A 25,528-nucleotide genomic window follows, 5' to 3' on the forward strand; every position below is an offset into this window, starting at 1 on the left:
AGTGGCTCCTGCTGCTATCAATCTGGCCAAAGAGGAGGGACAGAGCTGGGAGAGCCTTGGCTCCTATGCACAGCGCTGAATCGTGAACGGGCTCAGGTAAGTATAAGGGTGGGGCAGGGGGGGGTTCTGCTACACAGAAGGTTTGAAGGTTTTTTACCTTAATGCATAGATGCATTAAGGTAAAAAAAAAAAACTTTTAGGCTTTAAAACCACTTTAAGGGAATTCCTTGGGGACCCCCAGGTCACCAAAACTAGTGTCCCCATTGGAAGATTTCCCCTCTATTACTTTTCTGGGGACAACTCAAACTTTTGAATTTTCTTTTACTTTCACTTTAAATGATAATGGTAAACAGGACAAATAGAGGCTGTGAATCTCCCTAACAGGGACACTCTATCCAAAACAAAAAAAAAAAGTTTTGCCTTTAGTTATACTTTAAGGCTGAAAAGTATGGAATTTGTGGCTGAGTTCCCCTTTGGCAACTAAAATATCTGCCACACATTGGGAAAGATTGTCTTAGGAATTAGAGGCACCAATATGTCTTTTGTTTTTTTCATTGCAAAAAATAAAATTAATAAAAAGTATTTTAAATATGTGTATAGTCAAGGCATCAAATATGTGTAAGTTTAAATATATGTAATACTAATATGTAGTCGAATGCAATTCTAAATGATTAGGCTTTCATCTCATACCAATTTTTAAATGAATCCTCTAAACCTAATCTCTGGATTTAGCTCTAAATACCTGAGGATTAAACAATTATTTTTACTACATCTATAAAATCACCCCATCTACAAAAGTAGACAGTCCAGTGCAGCAGTCCCCAACCTTTTTGCCACCGGGGAGTGGTCTCAAGGAAGAAAATTTTGCCAAGAACCAGAAGGAGGGGGGAAGTGTTGGGGCTGATGGCGGTGTTGTCAGGGGAATGGCTGATCTTAGCATATCAATCATCAATGAGCACATTATTTCTATTATTACATTGTCATATTTAATTAAATAGTTTAGCACTGAGCTTGTCACTTCCCACCGTCGCCTACCACCAGATGCAGCGCATCGCTTGTCACCGTCGTCTGCCACCAGATGCAGCGTGTCACTTCCCACCGTCGCTGGCCACTAGATGCAGCGTGTCACTTGCCACCATCGCTGGCCACCAGATGCAGTGTGTCAATTGCCACCGTTGCCTGCCACCAGATGCAGCTTGTCACTTGCCACCACTGCCTGCCACAAGATGCAGCTTCCCACTGTAGCCTGCCTCCACAGCCACCAATAGATGCAATGTGCCACTTTTTAAGAATTTAAGGCCAATCCTGGGCGAGGATCCACCAGATGCAACGTGTCACTTGCCACCGTTGCTGGCCACCAGATGCAGCGTGTCACTTGCCACCGTCGCTGGCCACCAGATGCAGTGTGTCAATTGCCACCGTCGCCTGCCACCAGATGCAGTATGTCACTTGCCACCGTTGCCTGCCACCAGATGCATTGTGTCACTTGCCACCGTCTCCTGCCACCAGATGCAGCTTGTCACTTGCCACCACTGCCTGCCACAAGGTGCAGCTTCCCACTGTAGCCTGCCTCCACAGCCACCAATAGATGCAATGTGCCACTTTTTAAGAATTTAAGGGCAATTTCTGACAGCAGTGAAAGAACTTCTCAGCACTCCTCACCTCTCCTCAGCGCTAGGGACTCTAACATTCAGGAAGGGGGGCGGGGGGACCCAGCACATGCGCAGTTAATCTCAGCAGAATTCAACCTAAGAAATGTAAGAAGGCGGACCTAGCTGCGGTGATGCGGGTGAGTGGTGAAAGATGATGACATCATCTCTCTGCTCGGCCGCTGCAGCTTCTTCAGTTCAGCCTATGCAGCCAGGCTGCTAACAGACACTGTTCTGAGGCCTGGGGGGTTGGGGACCCCTGCTCCAGTGTATTCCTAAGTTTTATACTAAAAATAAAATGTAAAATTGTTTTTTTTTTTCCTTTTTAAAAAAATTTGAATGGAACATGGTGCAACATTATTTCACTAAGATGTCATTACAAGATTCTCCATACTGGAGAAGGGAAGTGCCAGGAAAGCTGATAAGATGGCAAAACTGTATCCCACGATAAATTAAACAAACTAAACAAGGAGGGAGATATTAAAAATTATATAGTTATTATATAATAATAACTAAGGATAAAAGGATGACATATAAATGATGAGTTGTAATAAGTATTTACAAGACAGATGTAGCACCCTGATGTTTAGGCAGGGCTGCTAGTAAATTTACCTGCCAAGTGTAGTTGCCTTGGCCAATTGATAGGAGATCAATTGATTCCACCCTAATTCTGGAGCTGCTTCATTCTCTCTTCTGTCACTAGATGGCTGGGTATCTGGTGGCATTAGATAAGACAAGGGAATTGCAAGGACAGATTAGGAATAGATGGGGTGTCTCAGCCAATGGGCAGGGATTTCCTGGGTCCCTTGACTTGCTGGGAGAGCCTATTTATTTGGGTGAGGTCAGGTGATCGGTTTTCTGTGCCACCTGGACGGCTGTCTGGGTGGATGTGTGTTGTACTGCCCCAGGCTGCTAGGCCAGAGCCTGAGGCCTATCCCGGGGACATCTGGCTGCTAGGCTGTCTGAGAGTCTATCTAGAAACAAGAGAGCAGCATAGGGTTGGGACTGCGGCTTACAGTCCAACCAAAAATGGCGGTTCTGCTGGCCGGAGAACCTGTTGTGGTCGGAGTTAGGGGGGAAGCTGTCGCCACTAAGGGACCATCCACCTTGTTACCAGGGACCACCCCGTGAGTAGCTGAAGCAAGTACCAGAGCAGTATTCTCACCAACTGGGGATGGTGAAGAATTGGGAAACCTCAGCAGGTGTCAAGCCAGGGACCCAGCCAGCGGAGGTGACGCTTGCAGAGCAATCTTGTGTGCCAAGCCAGGGACTGAGCAGGCCAGTGGGGTGATGCATGAGGAGTATCTGTGAGTGCCAAGCTAGGGACCCAGCAGGGATGCGGGCGAGATGCTTGAGGAAGATACTCAGTGAGAAGATTGGAAGAGCTCAGGAGATCCAGTGTCAGTGGATCAGCGAGTCTAAGTGATAGACTGGGAGCTCAGTTGAGTGAAGATCTAAAGAGGAGGTTGTGGAGGAAGTGAAAGAGTTCATTGCAACCTTTGTTAGAAACTGTTCAAGATTGTTGCCATAGGAGACAGCGTGTCTACACATGCAGACATGGTATCCGGATGGGTGCCTTTCCCTGCATGGCTGTCTACCTATAGAAGTCTCTGAGTCTGCTAATTAACATGGCAACTATTAAAAGGGGGTCCTGGCCCTAACCTTCTCTCCCACAGTTATGTTCAAGAGAAAATACATTTATTTTGCATTCAAGAAGTGTCTGGCGCCCATGAATCTACCTTGCATTACACCCACCATGCCTCGTAACCCACTCTGCAGAGAAGGATGTCAGCTGTCCCTAACTGTGGAGGTCACCATTAGGCCTGGAGAGGCCTGGGGCTTGGCTACATTTGGCACCCAACATGGGGCAAAGGCCTTATCCTTGCAGCAGTCACCCATAGCAACTGGCTACAGCTTCATCGGGATTTCGTCTGGCTCCATGGGAAAGTGGCAAGTAACATCTCTACTTCTTATAGACTGTGTTAATATGCATCCTAACAATGTGGGGAAGAACCAACATGTCTCATTGCTCATGGGAGAGTACCAGCCTGATCTTTTGACACTTCCCGCCAGTGCTACTAGGGTTAAAACAGACTCCATTACAGATTTGACGCGCTGCAGAAGCAAAAGGGCAGGTGCTGAAGTTTCCAGAAATAAAGCAGAAGGGGTTTGGGGCTTTAAATGAGGTGGAATGAAAAACCAGAGTGTGAACAAGACTCCCAAGGGAGTGTAAGTAACGCCCGACACTCCCCGGATCCCTCCCAGCATCACGTTAAGCATGGAAGGTCTAAGAGAGATGGCCTCGCTCCAGCAGCAACACCGTCCGCTGATGGCGCCCAACCACTCAGCTAGTGTACCAGCTAGATAATTAACGCGTCGGTGTCATGATGTCCGCCAGGACGCACAACACACGGTGCGGGGTGTGGCACCGATGCACGTCAGGAAACCCTCTCGCCCCCCCATGTGAAACACAGCAGAGGGGGAGGGGAGGGCACCCAACGTGCATCGCAGCTCCCAGGTATACAGTAGGGATGAGGCGAACACCCCTGGTTCGGTTCGCAGCAGAACATACGCACAGGCAAAAAATTTGTTCGAACATGCAAACACCGTTAAAGTCTATGGGACACGAACATGAAAACTCAAAAGTGCTAATTTTAAAGGCTTATATGCAAGTTATTGTCATAAAAAGTGTTTGGGGACCTGGGTCCTGCCCCAGGGGACATGTATCAATGCAAAAAAAAGTTTTAAAAACTGACGCTTTTTCGGGAGCAGTGATTTTAATAATGCTTAAAGTGAAACAATGAAAGTGAAATATTCCTTTAAATTTCGTACCTGGGGGGTGTCTATAGTATGCCTGTAAAGTGGCGCATGTTTCCCGTGTTTAGAACAGTCCGAGAGCAAAATTACATTTCTAAAGGAAAAAAAGTCATTTAAAAGTACTCGCGGCTAGGGATGGGCTTTATGTTCGACTCGAACATTGGCTGTTCGCCCATTCGCCGAATAGCGAACAATTTGGGGTGTTTGCGGCAAATTCTAAAGCCGCGGATCACCCTTTAAAAGTCTATGGGAGAAATCAAAAGTGCTCATTTTAAAGGTTAATATGCAAGTTATTGTCATAAAAAGTGTTTGGGGACCTGGGTCCTGCCACAGGGGACATGTATCAATGCAAAAAAAGTTTTAAAAACTGACTTTTTTTGGGAGAAGTGATTTTAATGATGCTTAAAGTGAAACAATAAAAGTGAAATATTCCTTTAAATTTCGTACCTGGGGGTGTCTATAGTATGCCTGTAAAGTGACGCATGTTTCCCGTGTTTACAACAGTCTGAGAGCAAAATGACATTTCTAAAGGAAAAAAGTCATTTAAAAGTACTCGCGGCTATTAATGAATTGTCGGGTCTCTGCAATACACATAAAAGTCATTGAAAAAACGGTATGGGATAACCCAACAGTCCATTACCAGGAACGTTTGGGTCTGGTATAAATATTAAGGGGAACCCCGAACCAATATAAAAAAAATAGTGTGTGGGGGTCCCCCCAAATTCCATACCAGGCCCTTTAGGTCTGGTATGGATATTAAGGGGAACCCGCGCCAAAATTAAAAAAAAAAATGGGGGTCCCCCCTTCAGGTCTGGTATGGATTTTAAGGGGAACCCTGCCCCAAATTTACAAAAAGGGGTGGCCCCGCCCCCCTCTGATGCTACAGGGAAGCCATAGGGATGTCCCCGTGCATCAGAGGGGGGCGGGTCACTCCGCGACGTAACCGTGTGGCCCCGCCCTCAGTTATAAAAGAGCTGTCACCTGAGAGGATGGTCATTACGGCGGGTGCCTCCCATGGAGGCGGATCGGTGGCGGTGCACTGTTTTTTTTTTTATTTTTCAGTCCGTCGGTCCTTCAGGTCTGGTATGGATTTTAAGGGGAACCCGTGCCAAAATTTTTTTAAAAATGGCGTGGGGGTCCCCCTAAAAATCCATACCAGACCCTTATCCGAGCATGCAACTTGGCAGGCCGCAGGAAAAGAGGGGGGGACAAGAGAGCGCCCCCCCTCCTGAACCATAGCAGGCCACATGCCCTCAACATGGGGAGGGTGTCCCCATGTTGATGGGGACAAGAGCCTCATCCCCACAACCCTTGCCTGGTGGTTGTGGGGGTCTGCGGGCGTGGGGCTTATCGGAATCTGGAAGCCCCCTTTAACAAGGAGACCCCCAGATCCCGCCCCCCCCGTGTCAATTAGTAATGGGGTACAAATGTACCCCTACCATTTCACAAAAAAGTGTCAAAAATGTTAAAAAAGACAAGAGATGGTTTTTGACAATTCCTTTATTAATGTCTTCTTCTTTCCTCTCTTCTTCTTTCATCTGCTTCTGGTCTTCCTTCGGTTTTCTTCTTCTTCCTCCATCTTGTTCTTCCCCCGCTTCTTCCTCTATCTTCCTCTGCTTCTTCGTCCGGTCTTCTCCTGCGGCATCTTCCTCCGGTCTTCTCCTCCGGCATCTTCCTCCAGCTTCTTCCCGCAATGTGAAGCTTCGGTTCTGTGACAGTTCTTATATAACTGAGGGCGGGGCTACCCGGTGACCCCGCCCCCTCTGACACAAGGGGACTTCCTTATGGCTTTCTCCATGGTGTTAGAGAGGGGCGGAGTCACCCGTTACATTTTCGTCCCTCCCTCTTTTCCTGCGGCCTGCTAGGTTGCGTGCTCGGATAAGGGTCTGGTTTGGATTTTGAGGGGGACCCCCACGCCATTTTTTTTTTTTTAAATTGACGCGGGGTTCCCTTTAATATCCATACCAGACCTGAAGGGCCTGCTATGGAATTTGGGGGGACCCCCACACATTTTTTTTTTAAATTTTGGTTCAGGGTTCCCCTTAATATTCATACCAGACCCAAAGGGCCAGGTAATGGACTGTCGGGGAATCCCATGCCTTTTTTTCAATGACTTTTATGTGTATTGCAGAGACCTGACAATTCATTATAGCCGCGAGTAAATTTAAATGAAAAGCACAGAATTGGTCTTATACTTAGATTTACTTTTAAATGACTTTTTTTTCCTTTAGAAATGTTATTTTGCTCTCGGACTGTTGTAAACATGGGAAACATGCACCACTTTACAGGCATACTTATAGACACCCCACAGGTACGAAATTTAAAGAAACATTTCACTTTTATTGTTTCACTTTAAGCATTATTAAAATCACTGCTCCCCAAAAAACTGACGTTTTTAAACTTTTTTTTGCAATGATACATGTCCCCTGGGGCAGGACCCGGGACCCGGGTCCCCAAACACTTTTTATCCCTACTCTTTATCCCTACTCGTGGCTATTAATGAATTGTCGGTCCCGACAATACACATAAAAGTCATTGAAAAAAATGGCATGGGATTCCCCCACAGTCCATTACCATGCCCTTTGGGTCTGGTATGAATATTAATTAAGGGGAACTCCTAACCAAAATTTCTAAAAAAATGGCATGGGGGTCCCCCCAAAAATCCATACCAGACCCTTATCCGAGTACGCAACCTGGCAGGCCACAGGAAAAGAGGGGGAACGAGAGATCGCCCCCCCCCCGAACTGTACCAGGCCACATGGGGAGGGTGCTTTGGGGTAGCCAAAGCACCGTGTCCCCATGTTGATGGGGACAAGGGCCTCATCCCCACAACCCTTGCCTGGTGGTTGTGGGGGTCTGCAGGCGGGGGGCTTATCGGAATCTGGAAGCCCTCTTTAACAAGGGGACCCCCAGATCCCGGCCTCCCCCCTGTGTGAAATGGTAACGGAGTACAAATGTACCCCTACCATATCACAAAAAAATTGGGAAAATGATAAAAAGTTACATGACACGGCTTGGGACATATCCTTTATTTAAAAATAAAAAAATAAAACTGTCCCACTAAGTCTTCTTCTTCTCTTGCTCCGCCGACGGACCGAAAAATAAAAAAAAAATCAGCACGCCACCACCGATCCGCCTCCATGGGAGGCACCCGCCGTAATGACCATCCTCTCAGGTGACAGCTCTTTTATAACTGAGGGCGGGGCCACACGGTGACATCGCTGAGTGACCCACTCCCCTCTGATGCACGGGGACATCCCTATGGCTTCCCTGTAGCATCAGAGGGGGGCGGGGCCACCCCTTTTTTAAATTTGGCGCAGGGTTCCCCATAAAATCCATACCAGACCTGAAGGGGGGACCCCCACGCCATTTTTTAAAAAATTTTGGCGCGGGTTCCCCTTAATATTCATACCAGACCCAAAGGGCCTGATAATGGACTGTGGGGGAATCCCATGCCGTTTTTTTCAATGACTTTTATGTGTATTGCCGGGACCGACAATTCATTAATAGCCGCAAGTACGTTTGAATTACTTTTTTTTCTTTAGAAATGTAATTTCGCTCTCGGACTGTTCTAAACACGGGAAACATGCGCCACTTTACAGGCATACTATAGACACCCCCCAGGTACGAAATTTAAAGGAATATTTCACTTTTATCGTTTCACTTTAAGCATTATTAAAATCACTGCTCCCGAAAAAACGTCCGTTTTTAAAACTTTTTTTTGCATTGATACATGTCCCCTGGGGCAGGACCCAGGTCCCCAAACACTTTTTATGACAATACCATGCATATAAGCCTTTAAAGTTATCACTTTTGATTTCTCCCATAGACTTTTAAAGGGTGTTCCGCGGGTTTCCAATTTGCTGCAAACACCCCAAATTGTTCGCTATTCGGCAAACGGGCGAACAGCCAATGTTCGAGTCGAACTCATGTTCGACCCGAACATAAAGCTCATCCCTAGTATACAGACAGATACGCAGCCCGACTGGCAAAAACCACCTAAAATAGAAACTATCACTAAACATGGAATAAAGGATGTGTGTATTCCAAAAGCTAGACTCAGTAGAAATAATAAAAAACAGATAGCATATGCGGACAAAATGTATAGCAACATCCAAATCATACACCAGTATGAATTGTTCAAAAAGTAACAAATTAATCCAGACCAACCAGTCAATTGTGCCTCCATCCCTATTAATATAGAAAGCAGAAGGGGTTTGGAACTTTAAATGAGGTGCATGATAACATGCACCTCCATCGCTAATTCAGAAAAAATAAAGGGTTTTTTCGGTATCCCATGGAAGTAATTAGTATAAAAAGCCAATGCTTATAGAATAATGGATTCAAATGTGTTATAAGATACAAATTAATCACAGTTGAGGTCAGGGTATATGTTGGGAACATGATGACATTATTAGGCTTGACGCATTTCGTGGCCAGTCGCCACTCATCAGGAGAAAATGCATAGCATATCTGGAAAAATAAAAAAAGGTACCAAATAGCATCTAATGTTTTGCCCACATAGTAAGAAACAAGGTAGGGGCAATGGGAAACAAGATGTATATCTCCCCGGAATACTTACGTATAAATTGTTCTAGATAAGCAGCGTTGCAAGTCAGGATCTGCGAGGCAAGTCTGGCCCGGGAGCTGAGGGAATGAACCCAAGGAAGAAGCAAGTACACTGACACACCCCAGGAGCACCCTCCAAACGTAATAGGTAAGAGTGAAGAGTTTCCAGAAAGTATCTGCACCAATCTGGTGGCAGGGGCAGGAGCCCCCCGCTCTGCAGAGGAGGATAAGGAAGTGCTGCCACGTGTGCCTGATTGTGGGTTGGAGAAGATGGCGCAGTTTGGAAGTAATATGGAGGATTGGAAAATGTATGCTCCGGGTGTTGAGGCCTTGGGACTGATCTGCAGGAAGTGTTCCAGTTTGACCACACATCTGAGGCCTTGGATTGTCTGTGGAAGCTGCGGGAAACCCCTGCTTGAGGTAGTCTCACCAGCTCAACCTCCACAGATACTGCAGGCAGATTGGGACAAGAATGTTGCTATCCTGGCTGGGAGTGATATCAAGAGCCCACCTGCCATCACTTGAGTCATGCAGGAAGCTGCTCCTCCTGTCTGAGCGGCTGCCCCAGGACCCATCACTTTGGTCAGTCCTCGAGGCCACAGTCGGGCCCACCTGCTCGCTCTGATGTCGGAGTCACTGAGGAAAAGGGTACCGGAGTAGGGTAAGCCTGCAAGGGGGGAAAGCAGTGTGCCAGTGGGGGAGGTGATACCTGTGGCCGTTAAGGGAGACAACATGGTTGTGCCGGTTAAGGCCAGTGCCAAGCGCAACTACCTCCCGGCTGAAAAATGCTCCACGACAACCAATTCAGACACCCCCTCTGATGGATTATCTGAACTGTTTTCGAACACTTTGTCTTGTATGGGAAAGTAGAGTGAAAGTGAGGAGCAGGAGTGTGACATGGAGGAGGATAAAGTTTCTTCTGCTACTGCTGCTAGTGTCAAAATTGAGCTGTCTGCCAATGCAGCTCCATCGGTATGTATTACTAAATCTTTTGAGGAGGATCGTTGGGCCTGACGGATCCCTAAAGTACGCATAGCCAAGCCAACACCTGTAACTAAGTCTGATTGCAAGCCAGATGTTTGGTACTGGGTATCTAGTCCAGCGTGCTCCAGACTTACGGGTCCTACCCGGGTATGGAGACCCTACAACACTGCCCAGGCTGTCTAAAGTACAGCACATAATTATCAAAAAGGTAGCGGAAGAATATGGATACCTGTATCCCTATGTACCGGCTCCCATAGAGGAAGAAATCTTAGACAAGGAAACGCAATGGGTGGATGAGGTTCTGCGAAGTTTCCTTCTAATCCCTTTGCAGGTGGACTTTCCAAAACTGTCACCCAAGGTGGCCGAAAGATACGTCTCAGTGCTGCACACCTGGGGCTACAGACATATAATCAATCTGGACAGTGTGATCATTTGCAGACCTGGCAAAAAGGATATTCAACACTACATCCCCACCGGAAATACCAGAGGAGAGGAGAGGATTTGAAGTTGCCAGATCCCAGGTATTACTGGTAAATACTACGGAACTATACCTGTTCTCCTTATCTTGTTGATTACAAATGTGTGCTCTGTGGAGTTAAGGACGCTATGCTGGAAGCCACTTCACCCCTGCACACAGGTTATTGCTAGTGGAGAACATTCCTGTTGGCTGTACTGCTGAGATTGTGCTGGACTGAATTCTGCCGGCAGATACAGGGAGTGCCCACTTGAGTCGCGCTGGCCAGTACTGTGGAATTGCCAGTATGGTTCCCTCTGAAAAATTACCTGTGATGTTCAGCAGGTTGTTCCTTCAATTGATAAGTAGATCTTTCTCAGTCCCCAGCTGTCTTGCGGACAGATTGAGACTACCCTTGCAAGGGGACCTGTGTTCTGGAGTGCGGTACCTTGCACCATGGCCTGGCTGCTTGTTGCCTGATTGCAGCTGTGCTACCCGTCCCCGGAGTTATCCCTAAGAAGAAGGGAAACTGCTGGGAAATGTGTTTCACCCAAGTGATATTGATATACTCTGGCGAATCAAAGACACTGGGGTATTAGCTAGATAGAATAGACTGTGGTAAGAAAGAGGGTGAAAGTTCTTACCGTGTACACTGAATAATGGACTGCCCAGTGGCACATATTGGCCACCAGGTTGTGTGAGAGGTGCCAGCCTGCGTGACTTCTCATTTACATTATGTGTTCATCTATAGTACATGCTGAGAAAGTTTGAAGGCTAATTGTGAAAGGGGTGGCATTCCCGAATGAGAATGGGGCCCACTTTCATTCATATGTGTATAGTTTAGACATGTTAAAGGTGGTATTTACACTGCTATGCTGTCCTCGGCTGAGGACAATTAACAACCTTCCTAAGGTTCACTTATGTACATATTACACTGTATTATCATAGGGATAGGATGCATTTGCATTGCTGTTTATTTTCTGTTTCAGGTGTTCCTGCACCATTGCGTCTTCCTTGGACAAGGAGAGACAGTGACCCGACATGGATAATAATGCTAAATATTCATGCTCTTTATTACTGTATATATTAGGTAGATAGGATATAAGGCTATTGTTGATATGTTTTCCCTTAACTACATGGGTGGTACACCACATGTTAAATTGTATATATGATGTCTGATATTTATCCACCCTGTGTGAACTACCATTTGCTCATGTATGTGTTGGACATGTTTATTTCATGTGGTATGCCACCTGCATTATTTGTTATTACTATTCCTTTCCTGTTTTCCCCACCCATCCCAGTTTTTGCCAGGACATTCGCTCTCAGGCTTGAGAGCTCAAATTATTTTTCTGCAAACTCCGAGATGTAATTTTGTAGGCAGGGGAGGATGTAGCACCCTGATGTTTAGGCAGGGTTGCTAGTAAATTTACCTGCCAGGTGTAGTTGCCTTGGCCAATTGATAGGAGATCAATTGATTCCACCCTAATTCTGGAATTGCTGCACCTCTCTCTTCTGTCACTAGATGGCCGGGTATCTGGTGGCATTAGATAAGACAAGGGCATTGCAAGGACAGATTAGGAATAGAGGGGTGTCTCAGCCAATGGGCAGGGATTTCCTGGGTCCCTTGGCCTGCTCGGAGAGCCTATTTATTTGGGTGAGGTCAGGTGATCGGTGTTCTTCCCCACATGGACGGCTGTCTGAGTGGATGTGTGTTTCACTGCCAGGGGCTGCTAGGCCAGAGCCTGAGGCCTATCCCAGGGACATCTGGCTGCTAAGCTGTCTGAGGGCCTATCCAGAAGCAAGAGAGCAGCACAGGGTTGGGACTGCGGCTTGCAGTCCAACCAAAAGTGACGGTTCTGCCGGCCGAGGAACCTGTCGTGGTCAGAGTTAGAGGGAAAGCTGTTGCCACTAGGGGGGGCACCCACCTTGTTACCAGGGACCTCCGTGAGTAGCTGAAGCAAGTACCAGAGCAGTATTCTCACCAACCGGGAACAGTGAAGAATTGGGAAACTTCAGCAGGTGTCAAGCCAGGGACCCAGCCAGCGGAGGTGACCCTTGCAGAGCAGTCTTGTGTGCCAAGCTAGGGACCCAGCAGTGACGCTTGAGAAAGATACTCAGTGAGAAGATTGGAAGAGCTCAGGAGATCCAGTGGCAGTGGATCAGCGGGTCTAAGTGATAGACTGGTAGCTCAGTTGAGTGAAGATCTAAAGAGGAGATTGTGGAGGTGAAAGAGCAAACTGTTCAAGATTGTTGCCATAGGAAACAGCGTGTCTACACATGCAGACGTGGTGTCCAGCTGGGTGCCTTTCCCGGCATGGCTGTCTACCTATAGAAGTCTCGGAGTCTGCTAATTAACATTGCAACTATTAAAGGGTGTCCTGGCCCTAACCCTCTCTCCCACAGTTCTGTTCAAGAGAAAATAATTTTCTTTTGCGTTCAAGAAGTGTCTGGCGCCCATAAATCTACCTTGCATTACACCCACCATGCCTCGTAACCCACTCTGCACAGAAGGATGTCAGCTGTCCCTAATTCTGGAGGTCACCATTAGGCCTGGAGAGGCCTGGGACTTGGCTACACAGAACTTTCACATTCTTGCATAATCCAATTGGACTGGTTGTCTCTAAGCAAGATATACACCACAGTCCTCCTCATTTTTTGGTACACTAAATAAGACATGTATCTTCTAGCTGAATACAGCTCATACTGGTGCTCATTTCCAAAGAAAGGAAAACTGCCCATAGTAACCAAATTCCAAACATCAGTTTTTTTAGTGGAGCTAAGAAAATAAAACATGGAAGCTAATTGTGGTGAACTGCTAATTCACTCTTTCCTTCAGGTTCATAAATACTGCCACTGTCAGTTTTATTATGCAAAGGGAACGTCTTCAGGTTTCAACTTATTTTAGGCAAAAATATTGCAAAATGCAAACTATTTTTTGTTTTCGTTTTTCAGGTACCCAAGGAGGCCCGCAATCCCCCAGAGGGGTCAAGTGAAGACATTGTGTACAGTACTTTGAGACATGTCACAGACTGATTCTACTGGAATTCTGGCAAAAGCTTAGGGAAGAGGGGCTCAGCTTCATGTGGGTTACTGTACACACCTACGGCTGGTACCTTTGTATTGCAGGCAAGAAAAAAGTAGGTCAGTAATGAGGATATCTTAGGTGATGTCAACAGAAAACAATCACCCCAGAAAGCCAGAACACAACCGTCTTCTCACCATTAGCAGCTCAGTTGTAACTGGTATGTTACCTCAAAAGAATGGCGCATGCACACGCATTGATCTTTAGTATCTACTTGACTTATATAACTTATATAACATATGACAAAGTCAAAGTACACACATTTTCCATTTAGGACGCAATCCTGATAAAAGTATTTGATTTTTGTATTTCATTACCTTGAACATTGGGAAGCCACATAAGGCTGAAGACATTTAACAGAGGCTGCAAAAGTACAGAGCCCCCTAGATGGTGCAGCCAGATGGATCAGGTCATCCTAAACTCTGAAGGTATAATAGTACGGGGTACCAGAAACAGAGCTAACCTTTTGTAACGTACCTAAAAGAGGATGAACTGTTTAGAGGGCTTCTTTTACACCTCCTGTTCAATACCCCCTGGAATAGGTGGACAAGGAGTGGCAGAAGTGTAGCAGGACAAGGAGTGGCACAAGTGATGTGGTAGGTCCCAACACAGTGGGACAGTCTGGATACTGCTGGGATGCTGTGGATGCTCAGACTGGAATTTGTGCATAATGCCGGCACACAGATGGAGCACAAGAACTAACAGATGCAAAAATCAAAGCCATAGTCAAGACAAGCCAGAGTCAGAAAAAACGGGCAGCAGAGGTACCAAAGTAGAATGAAGGAGCAGGGTCAATCAGATAGGCAGCAGAAGAACAAAAACAGAAGGCAGAGGACTAAGTCAGGACACAAGCCAAAATCAGCAACAGAGGATCAGGATAAAGTAGAGTCAGGAGCCAAGTAGGGTCAAACACAGGTAAATAGGATACAGGTCTGGTCAGAAGTCACAGAAGGTGATGACCACCCAGCAATTCTCCTTAGCTCTGCTGTACTTTAAATGGGACTCTGGGCGCCAAATCCAGTGCCAAATGTGCACGTTAATTCACTTGACTCTATACACTGGTTCACGTACAAATTTCCAGGCATGACCATCTTTCTTCCACCATTACTTAGTAAAAGCTTTGTGCACTTGAAAACAAAGCTTTCCATTCCAGAAGTGACACAAATTGCCTCAGGCACACTTAGCACGAGGGCCTGCTGGAATCACATAAGGTTGTTGGCTATCTCTGTTCTGGCAACCTTTAAATCATCAGGGCACTTTTCTTATTCACCTCTAAGGATCGGACACTCTGTTTCTTTACATCTATGGTCTGACTTGCTCTCACCATCACGACAGCACTCTACCAACAATTATGCAGTCTCTTCTCCAATAAGACTCTCTAGTCTTTGAGACCAATATCAGCTAAAGAAGAATAGATGGAGATGCCATCAGACCCTACCCAAATGGCCTTACTGCTCATAAACCAAAAAGGTACTTCTCAAGGATCCTCGTTATAGACCTGGCTTCTTGTCATTATATAACCATGTCCTAAACCACTGTTTATCAGGTTGAACAGGGATAAAACCCCTGTTCCTATAATCCAGCAGGAACAGCCTGCAAGCTGTTCTGTCTGTTATCACAATGTAGATGAAGTGGGCACACATATTTTTTGAGGATATATACTACTGGATATCAATGCAGCCATGCATGATTAAATCCTGCACTGCTAGATATACCATATCCAGAATACATGAGAACCTTCACAGAAATACAGTCATACATGCTTTGAAATACGACAGAGAATTACAACATTGTGACATCTGCCTGCCCACAGACCCACCAGGACCTGTGCCAATACTTATCTGCTCTTTGGCCAGCGCAATGAGTCACCATGCATGGATAACTTCTTCCTTTTCTAAATCTGTTTGGACAGTTTGAGGTGCCCCTTTGGAGATGCCTTACAAAGACTAATCCTCACTCAATTATCCTGGAAGCAATGCATGGGCATCCTTAGCTTATCTTCTATTTTTTACAATCTATTTAAATATATTCTTGTCTTGAGTTATATTTGTCCAAGAAAGAAAGAGCTCTTGGACAAGAAGCAAGTTCACAAATTTTCTGAAGTTGTCTTATGAAAATTTACTGTAGGTGCAGATATTTTTAATCAATACCATGGACTTATTTCACTGGTAATGGTTTCAGCGCAAGGGTAGATGTTCCAAGCCTCACCCCCCTCTGGCTGCCATCAAACAGGATCCATAGTGCGTCACCTGCTTCCTTAAGGCTGGGTTCACACTATTGTAAATTGGATGCAGGTTTACCCGCACCCAATTCGCATAGCAGGAGATTGTGACTGGCTCTCTATGGAGCCGGTTCACACATCTCCACAGCGGCTCCGGTGCAAATTGCACAGGAGTCCTGTGTGTCCTTTGGTCCATTTTAGGTCCGAATTCAGCCCAAAATTCGAGCTGAAATCAGACCTGAAACAGTGAAAGGAGACGCACCAGACTCCTGCTTTGAGCCGCTGCGTTCTCCAGTGTGAACCCAGCCTAATGCCCCATACACACGGTCGGATTTTCCGACGGAAAATGTGTGATAGAACCTTGTTGTCGGAAATTCCGACCATGTGTGGGCTCCATCACACATTTTCCATCGGAATTTCCGACACACAAAGTTTGAGAGCTTGCTATAAAATTTTTCGACAACAAAATCCGTTGTCGGAAATTCTGTTTATGTATACACAAATCCGACACACAAAGCGCATGCTCAGAATAAATTAAGAGACGAAAGCTATTGGCTACTGCCAATACGCCACCGCGTTCAGAACGATCGGATTTTCCAACAACTTTGTGTGGCCGTGTGTATGCAAGACAAGTTTGAGCCAACATCCGTCGGAAAAAATCCATGGATTTTGTTGTCGGAAAGTCCGATCAATGTCCGACCGTGTGTATGGGGCATAAGGGTTCATTGAATCCTATGAATAGTGCACCCAACAAAACCTACATATGTCCTATTCAGATGTTTCCCGGTGCATTCATTTAAAGAGGCAGGAGCAAGTGCTTTAAGGGTTCACAGCACCCAAAAGGCAGAAAGTGGAGAGGCCACTGCAATGCAGAGGCAGAATGGGTCTAGTTCCCTAAAGCTATGTTTAGTTATCTGTGCTGCAAACCCACAGTTTAAATCTGATAAAGAAGATGGCTGTCCCTATACTCAGCGCTGTATCTTGGCCTAGCCCAACAAGGCCCAGGCCTAGGGCAGCACTTTACAGGGGGGGGCAGCAAAAAAGCTGCTCACTCCCCCCAACCCTCACAAAAAAAAGCCCCTTGTCCTGCCTCCTGCACAAAAACATACAGCTCAGCCCATACAAACCAGTGACAGGCTGACAGCAGTTGTCCACTGGTATTCCAATGTAATCTCACATGGAGCAATTACCTGGGGTGCAGGACAGATGATCACTCCAGGACACAAACCACTTGTGTCCAAGGACAGTCATCTGTCCCTCACCATAGATAATCATTCCATAAATTGATTACATGTAAACATCGAGGATGGCTGCGGCTGCTGTCAGCCTTTCATGGATTTGAACAGCCTGAGCAGCTTCAACTGTTTTCAAGCACCTGAAAATCCAACTGCAGGACTCCACTGCAGTTGAGGTGGAGCTCTAAGAGCAAAAGGTGGAGCATCAGGAGGAAGGGGTGTGGTTTACAGATGACAGGGTGGGCATTAAACAGGAAAGGGTGTGGCCTTGCCAGGAAGGGGTGGGTCATATTTAAATTTGGGGGTATACGAGTTTAGTCAGGCTTAGGGCAGCACAAAACATAAATACACCACTGCCTATACTCTATACAACACCACCCTAGCTGCTGTATACAGAGTTATGGGATGCTCCATTTCAACCACCTATATCTGAACTGCAACATTGGCTATATGGTACCAAACCAAGTCAAGTCAAATCAAGTAAAGCTTTATTGTCATTCCACTACACGTAAGAACATACAGTAGAACGAAATGTCGTATCTCACAGGGCCAAGGTGCTACATACAAATTAAGCATAATTATAACTAGATGTACAAAGAATAAAAACACAGTGAGGAATACACTTCTGGGAACTACGTAACTGTACATATACTATATGTTTCCAAAAGTCTTTGTAGCAGCAAGTGTTTATAAAAGTGTCTAGTGCATATTCAAGAGTAAAAAGGAGGGGACGTGATACGTTCCTGGTCACAATTTATAGGAGTAGAAGAGGTTTCAAAGAACATTGGAGTTGAAGGCTCTCACAGCCTGGGGGAAAAAAACTGTTGAACAGTCTGACAGTCCTGGTTTTGATACTCCGGGACCTTCTACCTGATGGCAAGAGCTGAAAGAGACTGTGGGAGGGATGAGTAGGATCCCTCGCGATACTGGTAGCTTTTCTGGAGCATTGTGTATGGAAAATGTCCAGGATGGAGGGGAGAGAGACACCAATAATCTTTTCAGCCGTCTTCACTAGTTGCTGCAGGGTCTTGCGGTCAGCAGAACTGCAGTTCTCATACCAGACAATGATGCAGCTGGTCAGCACGCTTTCAGTGGTTCCCCTGTAAAATGTAGTAAGGATGGGTGGGGGGAGACTGGCTTTTTTAAGGCGGCGGAGAAAATATAGGCGCTGTTGTGCCTTCTTGGATAGTGACGTGATGTTGGTTGTCCAGGTAAGATCCTCTGAGATGTGCACTCCCAGGAATTTAATACTATTTACTCTCTCTACAGTCAAGCTGTCGATGGTCAGTGCGGAGTGATCAACAGAATTTCTCCTGAAATCCACAACCTCCTTTGTTTTGCTTACTGGGATGCATACTTGCTCCTGGATTACTTACATTTGTGCAAGCTGCAGTTAAAGTGCAGGTTCACATAAAAATTGAACCTCCGCTTTTCTGAACCCCCCCCCCTCTGGTGTCACATTTGGCACCTTTCAGGGGGGAGGGGGGTGCAAATACCTGTCTAAGACAGGTATTTGTACCCACTTCCGGCATAGACTCCCACGGGAGTCTATGCCTCTTCCCGTCCCCACCGCGCTGTCTGCTGGGACACACACGGGTCCCAGAGACAGCGGGGACAAGTTAGGAAGCGCAGCGCGACTCGCACATGCGCAGTAGGGAACCGGGAAGTGAGGCCGCAGCGCTTCACTGCCTGATTCCCTTACAGAGGATGGCGGTGGCAGCACCCGAGGACCGAGGGACAATTCGGTCTCGGGTGCCGACATCGCTGGACCCTGGGATAGGTGAGTGTTTCCTTTTTTAAAAGTCAGCAGCTGCAGTATTTGTAGATGCTGACTTTTACATTTTTTTTTTCCGCGGGACTCCCTCTTTAACAAGATATGTGAACAAGCCTGAGGTGGAATCACACGAGATTTTCTTGCCTTTTAGTTTCATTTTTACTGTACATTTCTCACAGATCTAAAGATCTTTGATCATCTCAATGTACACACAAATGTGAGGTTTCATTGTGTAGCAGGCATTAGATAAACAACAGTTGGAATTCGGTTATTAAGGGATCTATTTATCAATGTTTTTCACACAGTATTAACAACTTTTTTACAAGATTTACCCTTTGTTTTAATTGCATCTTAGGTAAAAAAAAAAAAAAGGTCAATCTTGGGTGTAAGTTATATGAAAGTTGTATATTTGTTGGAACACCCTGGTGCACTTCCCACCACTTTTCTTTTATATATATATATATATATATATATATATATATATATATATATATATATATATATTTATTTAGAAGACATACAAACTTAAAATAAATCAGTGTTAATGCAAACTTTCAAGTATAAGGCTTCGTTCACATGTGCAGCTAGAGGGCAGTAAAATCAAATGGTTGAATCGTAGCTTCACCACCCCACAAATGCCTGCCTGAACCTGGGCATAGAGCTGATCAGGATTGTACACATGCTGTGGCTGCAATGCTTTGCTTCACGGCCATGGCAAAAATTAGACAGCATGTCACATTCACAGGCAATACCACCACTTGACACGACTAATGCAAATCTTTGGGGTCTTGCCACATTACGGAGACTTCTACACGTTACAAGAAAGTTCTGAGCTCCTCAATTACAAAGAGACTGTCCAGTTAGGAAGAGGGTTGAGAAAAGTGGAGAAATAGCACTGGACCCATAGGGTTATCTCTCTGGTATTGCTATCTTAAAGTATAGAGGTTGATGTAAATAAACTGGTTCTTGGGCAGGCAACGTCTACATACCAGAGGATCTACACACTCTCCATCCCAGAGGATCTACACACGCTCCATCCCAGAGGATCAACACAGTCTCCATCCCAGAGGATCCACACAGTCTCCATCCCAGAGGATCTACACAGGCTCCATCCCAGAGGATCTACACAGGCTCCATCCCAGAGGATCAACACAGTCTCCATCCCAGAGGATCTACACAGTCTCCATCCCAGAGGATCTACACAGGCTCCATCCCAGAGGATCTACACAGGCTCCATCCCAGAGGATCTACACAGGCTCCATCCCAGAGGATCTACACAGTCTCCATCCCAGAGTATCTACACAGGCTCCATCCCAGAGGATCAACACAGTCTCCATCCCAGAGGATCTACACAGTCTCCATCCCAGAGGATCTACACAGGCTCCATCCCAGAGGATCTACACAGGCTCCATCCAAGAGGATCTACACAGGCTCCATCCCAGAGGATCTACACAGGCTCCATCCCAGAGGATCTACACAGGCTCCATCCCAGAGGACCTACACGGGCTCCATCCCAGAGGATCTACACGGGCTCCATCCCAGAGGATCTACACAGGCTCCATCCCAAAGATTCTAAACAGGCTCCAACCTAGAGGATCTACACAGGCTCCATCCCAAAGATTCTAAACAGGCTCCAACCTAGAGGATCTACACAGGCTCTTTAACTTGTAGTGTAATGCAACAAAATTGTAAATTGAAACACCAGTACACTGCTAAGAGGTCCAGACCAATTTTTATTCCAATAAAAAACAGGGCTACACTACAAAGAGTAGCCAATGCGTTTCCAGGGTCCTCCAAATCTGCTAATCTTTTTCCATTGTTGTCAATCAAGCCCTGGTGAAGGGGGTGCTCTTTGACCCCCAAAACGCATTGGCTACATTTTGGATTGTCCCTCTGACTTTTATTAGAATAGGGCTGTATCTTGACCTCTTAGAAGTGTTGTGGTGCTTGAAATGCCATTTTTGTTATAGTTACAAAGAGAGACTGCCCAGTTACAGATAGAGATTGCCAAATTACAGAGATTGTCCAGTTACAGATATAGACCACTCAGATACAGAGAGAGGGTTCTCAGTTACAGAGACAGACTGAGCAATTACAGAGAAAGAATGCCCAGTTACAGAGGAAAACCACTCAATTAAAGAGACAGATTGCCCAGTTACAGAGGGAGGCTGGTTGATTAAAGAGACAAAGTGTTCAGTTGCAGTGAGAGGCCAACCAGTTATTAAGAGAGACTGCCAAGTTACAGAGGCAGACTGCTCAGGTAACATGCAAGGTAATATGTCATAGAACAGTCCTTTGCCATAATTGTTTAAGTTTTTCTTTGCGTGCTAAATTGTGTTGATTGATTTACTGAAGGGTTTGTCTATTGATTTTATAATGATTGATGACCCTACAGCAGCTCAATATTTTTCATGAATATTTTTCTCACATAAGTATCTAACTATATGTGCTGTTACTGCCAGAATACACTGATCTTTTATTCTTTACCCTTTCTTGTTTTCCTTTTTCACATTTTTACTATTTAATAAAAGGGTACATGTCTACTATTAATAATAACTAAATGCTTCCTAAATATCAGAAGCAAATACATTTAGGTCGGTACATTTCAAAATCTCCCTGGTTATACATAATCAATAAACAAAAATATATTAGAGAACCAAGTTCCAAAATAAAGTTTATTTTAACATATTTAAATTCAGGTACAAAGCCGGAAATATTCAAATTAAAGGTATCACAGCAAGGGGGCTGATTCATACTTTGACAATCTGTTGTGGTGTGTTCATGAATGCCATGTTAAGGAAATCAAATCATTGTGAATGGGCTGTCAATGCACCACAATGGGTCAAAGCGCACAAGACCCTTTATTAGCAATGCACTGCTCTATAATGCAAAGTCTGTGCATTGTGGTGTATCACACATTGCACTATACTACACAGTATTCATAATAAATGGCTCCACAATGCACGGCACACAGAGCAGGTGCATTGCCGTGTGTTGCAGAAACACAAGGTAACCTAAGCACTTTAGTGCACATTGCCTCAGCGGTGAAGGTCCCTACTATTTCTTTCAAATATTTCATTTGAATATTTAAGAAAGTAGCAGATTCACTTTAAAGCGGTATTAACCAAAAAACAAAAATGTAATATATTGCAGCTTACCAATTGTTAGATGGGGTGGCTGCATTAGTTTTCTTTTTAAGGCTTTTTTTCCTTTTTTATTTTTACCTGGTGATCCTGCCAATAAGTTTTTTTTTTTTCAACTTTCTCTAACCGACCAAGCTATCCAGACAAAGTATCAGTTAGAGGGTTGAAACAAACCACTGATCACCCACAGGTGTGCTTACAATGGTCCGCTTTTATTTATTTATATAAACTCTTAAAGGAAAATAGACTGAAAAAATACCCAAAACAATTGTAGCCAACATATTTAGGAATTGGTAAGCTGCAAGTTATTACATTTTTGTAAGTACACCTTATTTTTCCACCCCAACAGGTTACACATATATAAATCCAAAAACAAAAATGTAATAATATTGCAGTTTAGTAGTCAAGATGTATGTAATGAGTATACTGTGAAAATGTAAAATAAAATACTGCCTTTTTTGTGTTACGTTATGACAGTACAGTAATTTTTTTTTAATGGGCTACAGACAATGACATGACTGATTGTATATGGCGTGATGTAAATGTTTTTACTTCTCCAATAAAAGTTTCATTTCAATGATTTTTTTTTTTCCGCTCATTTAAACTCAAAAGCTGCAGATCTCCCAAACGAATACACTATAGTAAAAATGCATCTGTGAAGTCAATCTGGTATTTGCTGAATACATCAACAGCAGGCTGATCATATTTGATGATGCAGCTGTAAAGCCTTCAAAGTAACAAAAAAAAAGGTTTTAATAATGAATAAATCTATATATATATATATATATATATATATATATATATATATATATATATATATATATATATATATATATATATATTATAACCTCAGCCTTATCCTCAGGGTTGTCAATTGAAATGTTAGCCGGACTGAAAGGGAAACTAGTGTTTCGGTGAGTACCTGTTACATACTAGCATAAAAAGCACCAATGTCATACTGTATAAAGTATAGTAACTCAAAAACTCTATAAGAAAAATTGCTCAGTAGACCTTTCATTTTCCAGGAAAAAATACTGAATGAACTATAACTTCTGAGCTTTATTGAGTCAACAGACAAAAATTCAATCAAAATTGTTTGTGAATGTCTCAGCATTCTTACAGATTTATTTTTGATTATATTATGATCCTTTGTATTGGGATACAGTGCAGCACTTGTATTCTTTTTAATATTTATTATTATAAATGTCTTCAATAAGCCCCAAAATATTTGTAATATGTTGTCCGCTCCATCTAGTGACCATAATGCAGTATTTCCCTGATATAATGCAATTAGGAAAAAATACCACATTATGGCCACTAGATGGAGCAGACAAGCCCAGGAATTGCATTGAAAATGACATTTAAAGCATATTACATAACTAGGAGGATTATTAGTGATCTTTTTGTGAATGCTGGGACTTTTTTTTTCAAATAGACCCTTTAGTGTACCAGTTACAGAGATACTGAATGTACACAGCTTTTTACTCTCTATTGTGTAGGTTTTTTGGTCAATCAATCCTTTAAGGTAGGCATTTGTACATAGAACACAAAGTTCATCAATGTATAACGGAATTTTTTGTGAATCAATTTTACAGTACCATTCGTGATTTTTTAAGATGTTAATACACATTTTTTGATATTGGGGTGGGACATCAAAATGATGTTCCCACCCTTATCTGTACAGACCTTTTTTGTAGGCATTGATCCCATGGGACCAATTGGTATCCGTAGGACTTCATGGCGTTATTTCTCTCTCTCATCATAAAATGTTCAAAATTCTTGGTTGTTCTTTCTATTGAAAGCCACCATTCTCTTTCCTTTCCACTCTGTCAGTGGTTCTAGCTTTATGGTACCCGAATCTGTGCATACTGTGCTATTGTATGGTTAGAATTTTATATAAACAATGCTTATCTGGACTCTTTGATATTGAACCCACATAGTTAATACTATCTAATGGATTAATATATATTTTTGTATTTTTAGATTAATATAATTTTTTATCCCCTCTTTTTCCTTCAATTACATTCCTCGGCTTTGGATTGGATCCTTGTGAATAGTTGCGATTACTCCCCATGTCCGACTTCCCGTTTTTCTTGGAGGTCTATTTCTCTTGGGCGAGTGTGTGATTCCCCATCCTCCTGTCTTCTGTGTTATATCCACTAGGTGGCGCACACAGTTATGAGACTTGTGGGTGGGCCGACGTTTTTGTTTTCTTTGTGTTTCACACTTACAAATCGTCAGGCAGTACTGCGCATGTCCACAAGCACAGTCTGAAGTTGAATCTGTTGATGTCATACTGCGGTGCCTCGGCGCACACTTTTTACCCATAAACAGATAGGAATCAGGTGCATCTTATGGTATTTAAGGGGAACTGATTTTTCAGATGTTCCCTGTGGCAGCTTGCATGGCGGTGGAGATACACGCTGTGGAGTTGATTGACTGGTATGTGTCTTGCTATATGTGTTGATATGATTTTTATGATGTGTTCCTTTATGAACCACGGTCTGAAGATATGTTTTTCCACAGATCCTGGTGTATCTAGTGCCTGTCTGAGATCTTGTGTAATACTTCATTGTGAACATCCTTTGAAGCTTGGATCCCTACTGAGTATATCCAGCTCGCATGATGTGATCTTGACATTATGCTTTGAGATCTCTCAGATAGGTTCGCATTTCTTTTGATCACTCTCATTAGGATTTGATCTGCGCTAAGACGTTTCAATCATTCTAACAGTAAGCTTCTTTAATGTTCTTTATATACTATATAGAATTCGTATGTGGCTTTAGATGGTTCCTTGGACTATTTCCATCTACACCTGACTTTAATATCCACTTGGATAACACACTCTCTCCCCGCCTAATTTACATGCTCTGTTTAGTGAAGACTCCATAGGTGTATATTGAAATACTTTGTATACTTTTAATTTAATTACCTGATTTACAATGGTTGCCAGATAGATTTCTCCACCCTGCCAACTTTCCAAATATTGTTTTTTTTTTTCATTTTTAAAGTATTTTCTTCTTTATGCAACAGTCTCTTTATGTGACTTCACTTTTCCTGGTTCCCGCACTCGCCTGGGAGATTGCCAATTTTGGGATCAACATTGGGATCGTGCGCAACTCCTGCTGGATATATCCATATGCGCTTTATGACTACCTGTAATAGGAGTCATGGAAGTCTGGGGAGTAGGATGTATGACAGGTGGTGGTGGTGGAAGATATTTCAGTCAAATTTACCTATTGTCCAGCAGGGATTTGAAGATTGTGTATAATATCTGAAGAAGTTGATACATTGTCTGAAGATTTTGATACATTGTTTGAATATTTGCACTACTGAACTTATTTTGTGTTTGGATTTTTTATACACATATTATATTATCATGTTGGTGCTCAGTTGAAATCACTTTTGCATGTTTGCATTTTATTAGGGAAGGAGCGCGGTTTAATCAATTTAGTATTGATGTTTACTTATCCATTTTCTTTTTTACAACGTGCTGCTCCTTACCAACTTTCACCTGTTTAATTATTATAGTTGCACTAATTATCTTTCCACTTTGCGGTCCTGGGGTTTTTAACCCCTCATTCACATTTTTACTAA

The 25,528-nt window shown here is 44.0% G+C and overlaps 1 protein-coding gene across 1 annotated transcript in view; it reads left to right on the top strand.

Moving 5' to 3' along the window:
* Positions 1 to 22,484, top strand: part of LOC141116614 (SLAM family member 9-like) — a gene marked incomplete at its 5' end in the record, with an annotated part of 44,381 nt that extends 21,897 nt beyond the window's left edge. The window contains one exon of the mRNA XM_073609007.1: positions 13,429 to 22,484. Within this exon, the coding sequence (XP_073465108.1) occupies positions 13,429 to 13,509 (81 nt within the window). The remainder of the gene's footprint in view (positions 1 to 13,428) is intronic.
* Between the last annotated feature and the right edge of the window lie 3,044 nt (positions 22,485 to 25,528).

This window comes from Aquarana catesbeiana, linkage group LG13 (assembly GCF_042186555.1).
Source record: "Aquarana catesbeiana isolate 2022-GZ linkage group LG13, ASM4218655v1, whole genome shotgun sequence".
In the NCBI taxonomy this organism is placed as follows: domain Eukaryota; kingdom Metazoa; phylum Chordata; class Amphibia; order Anura; family Ranidae; genus Aquarana; species Aquarana catesbeiana.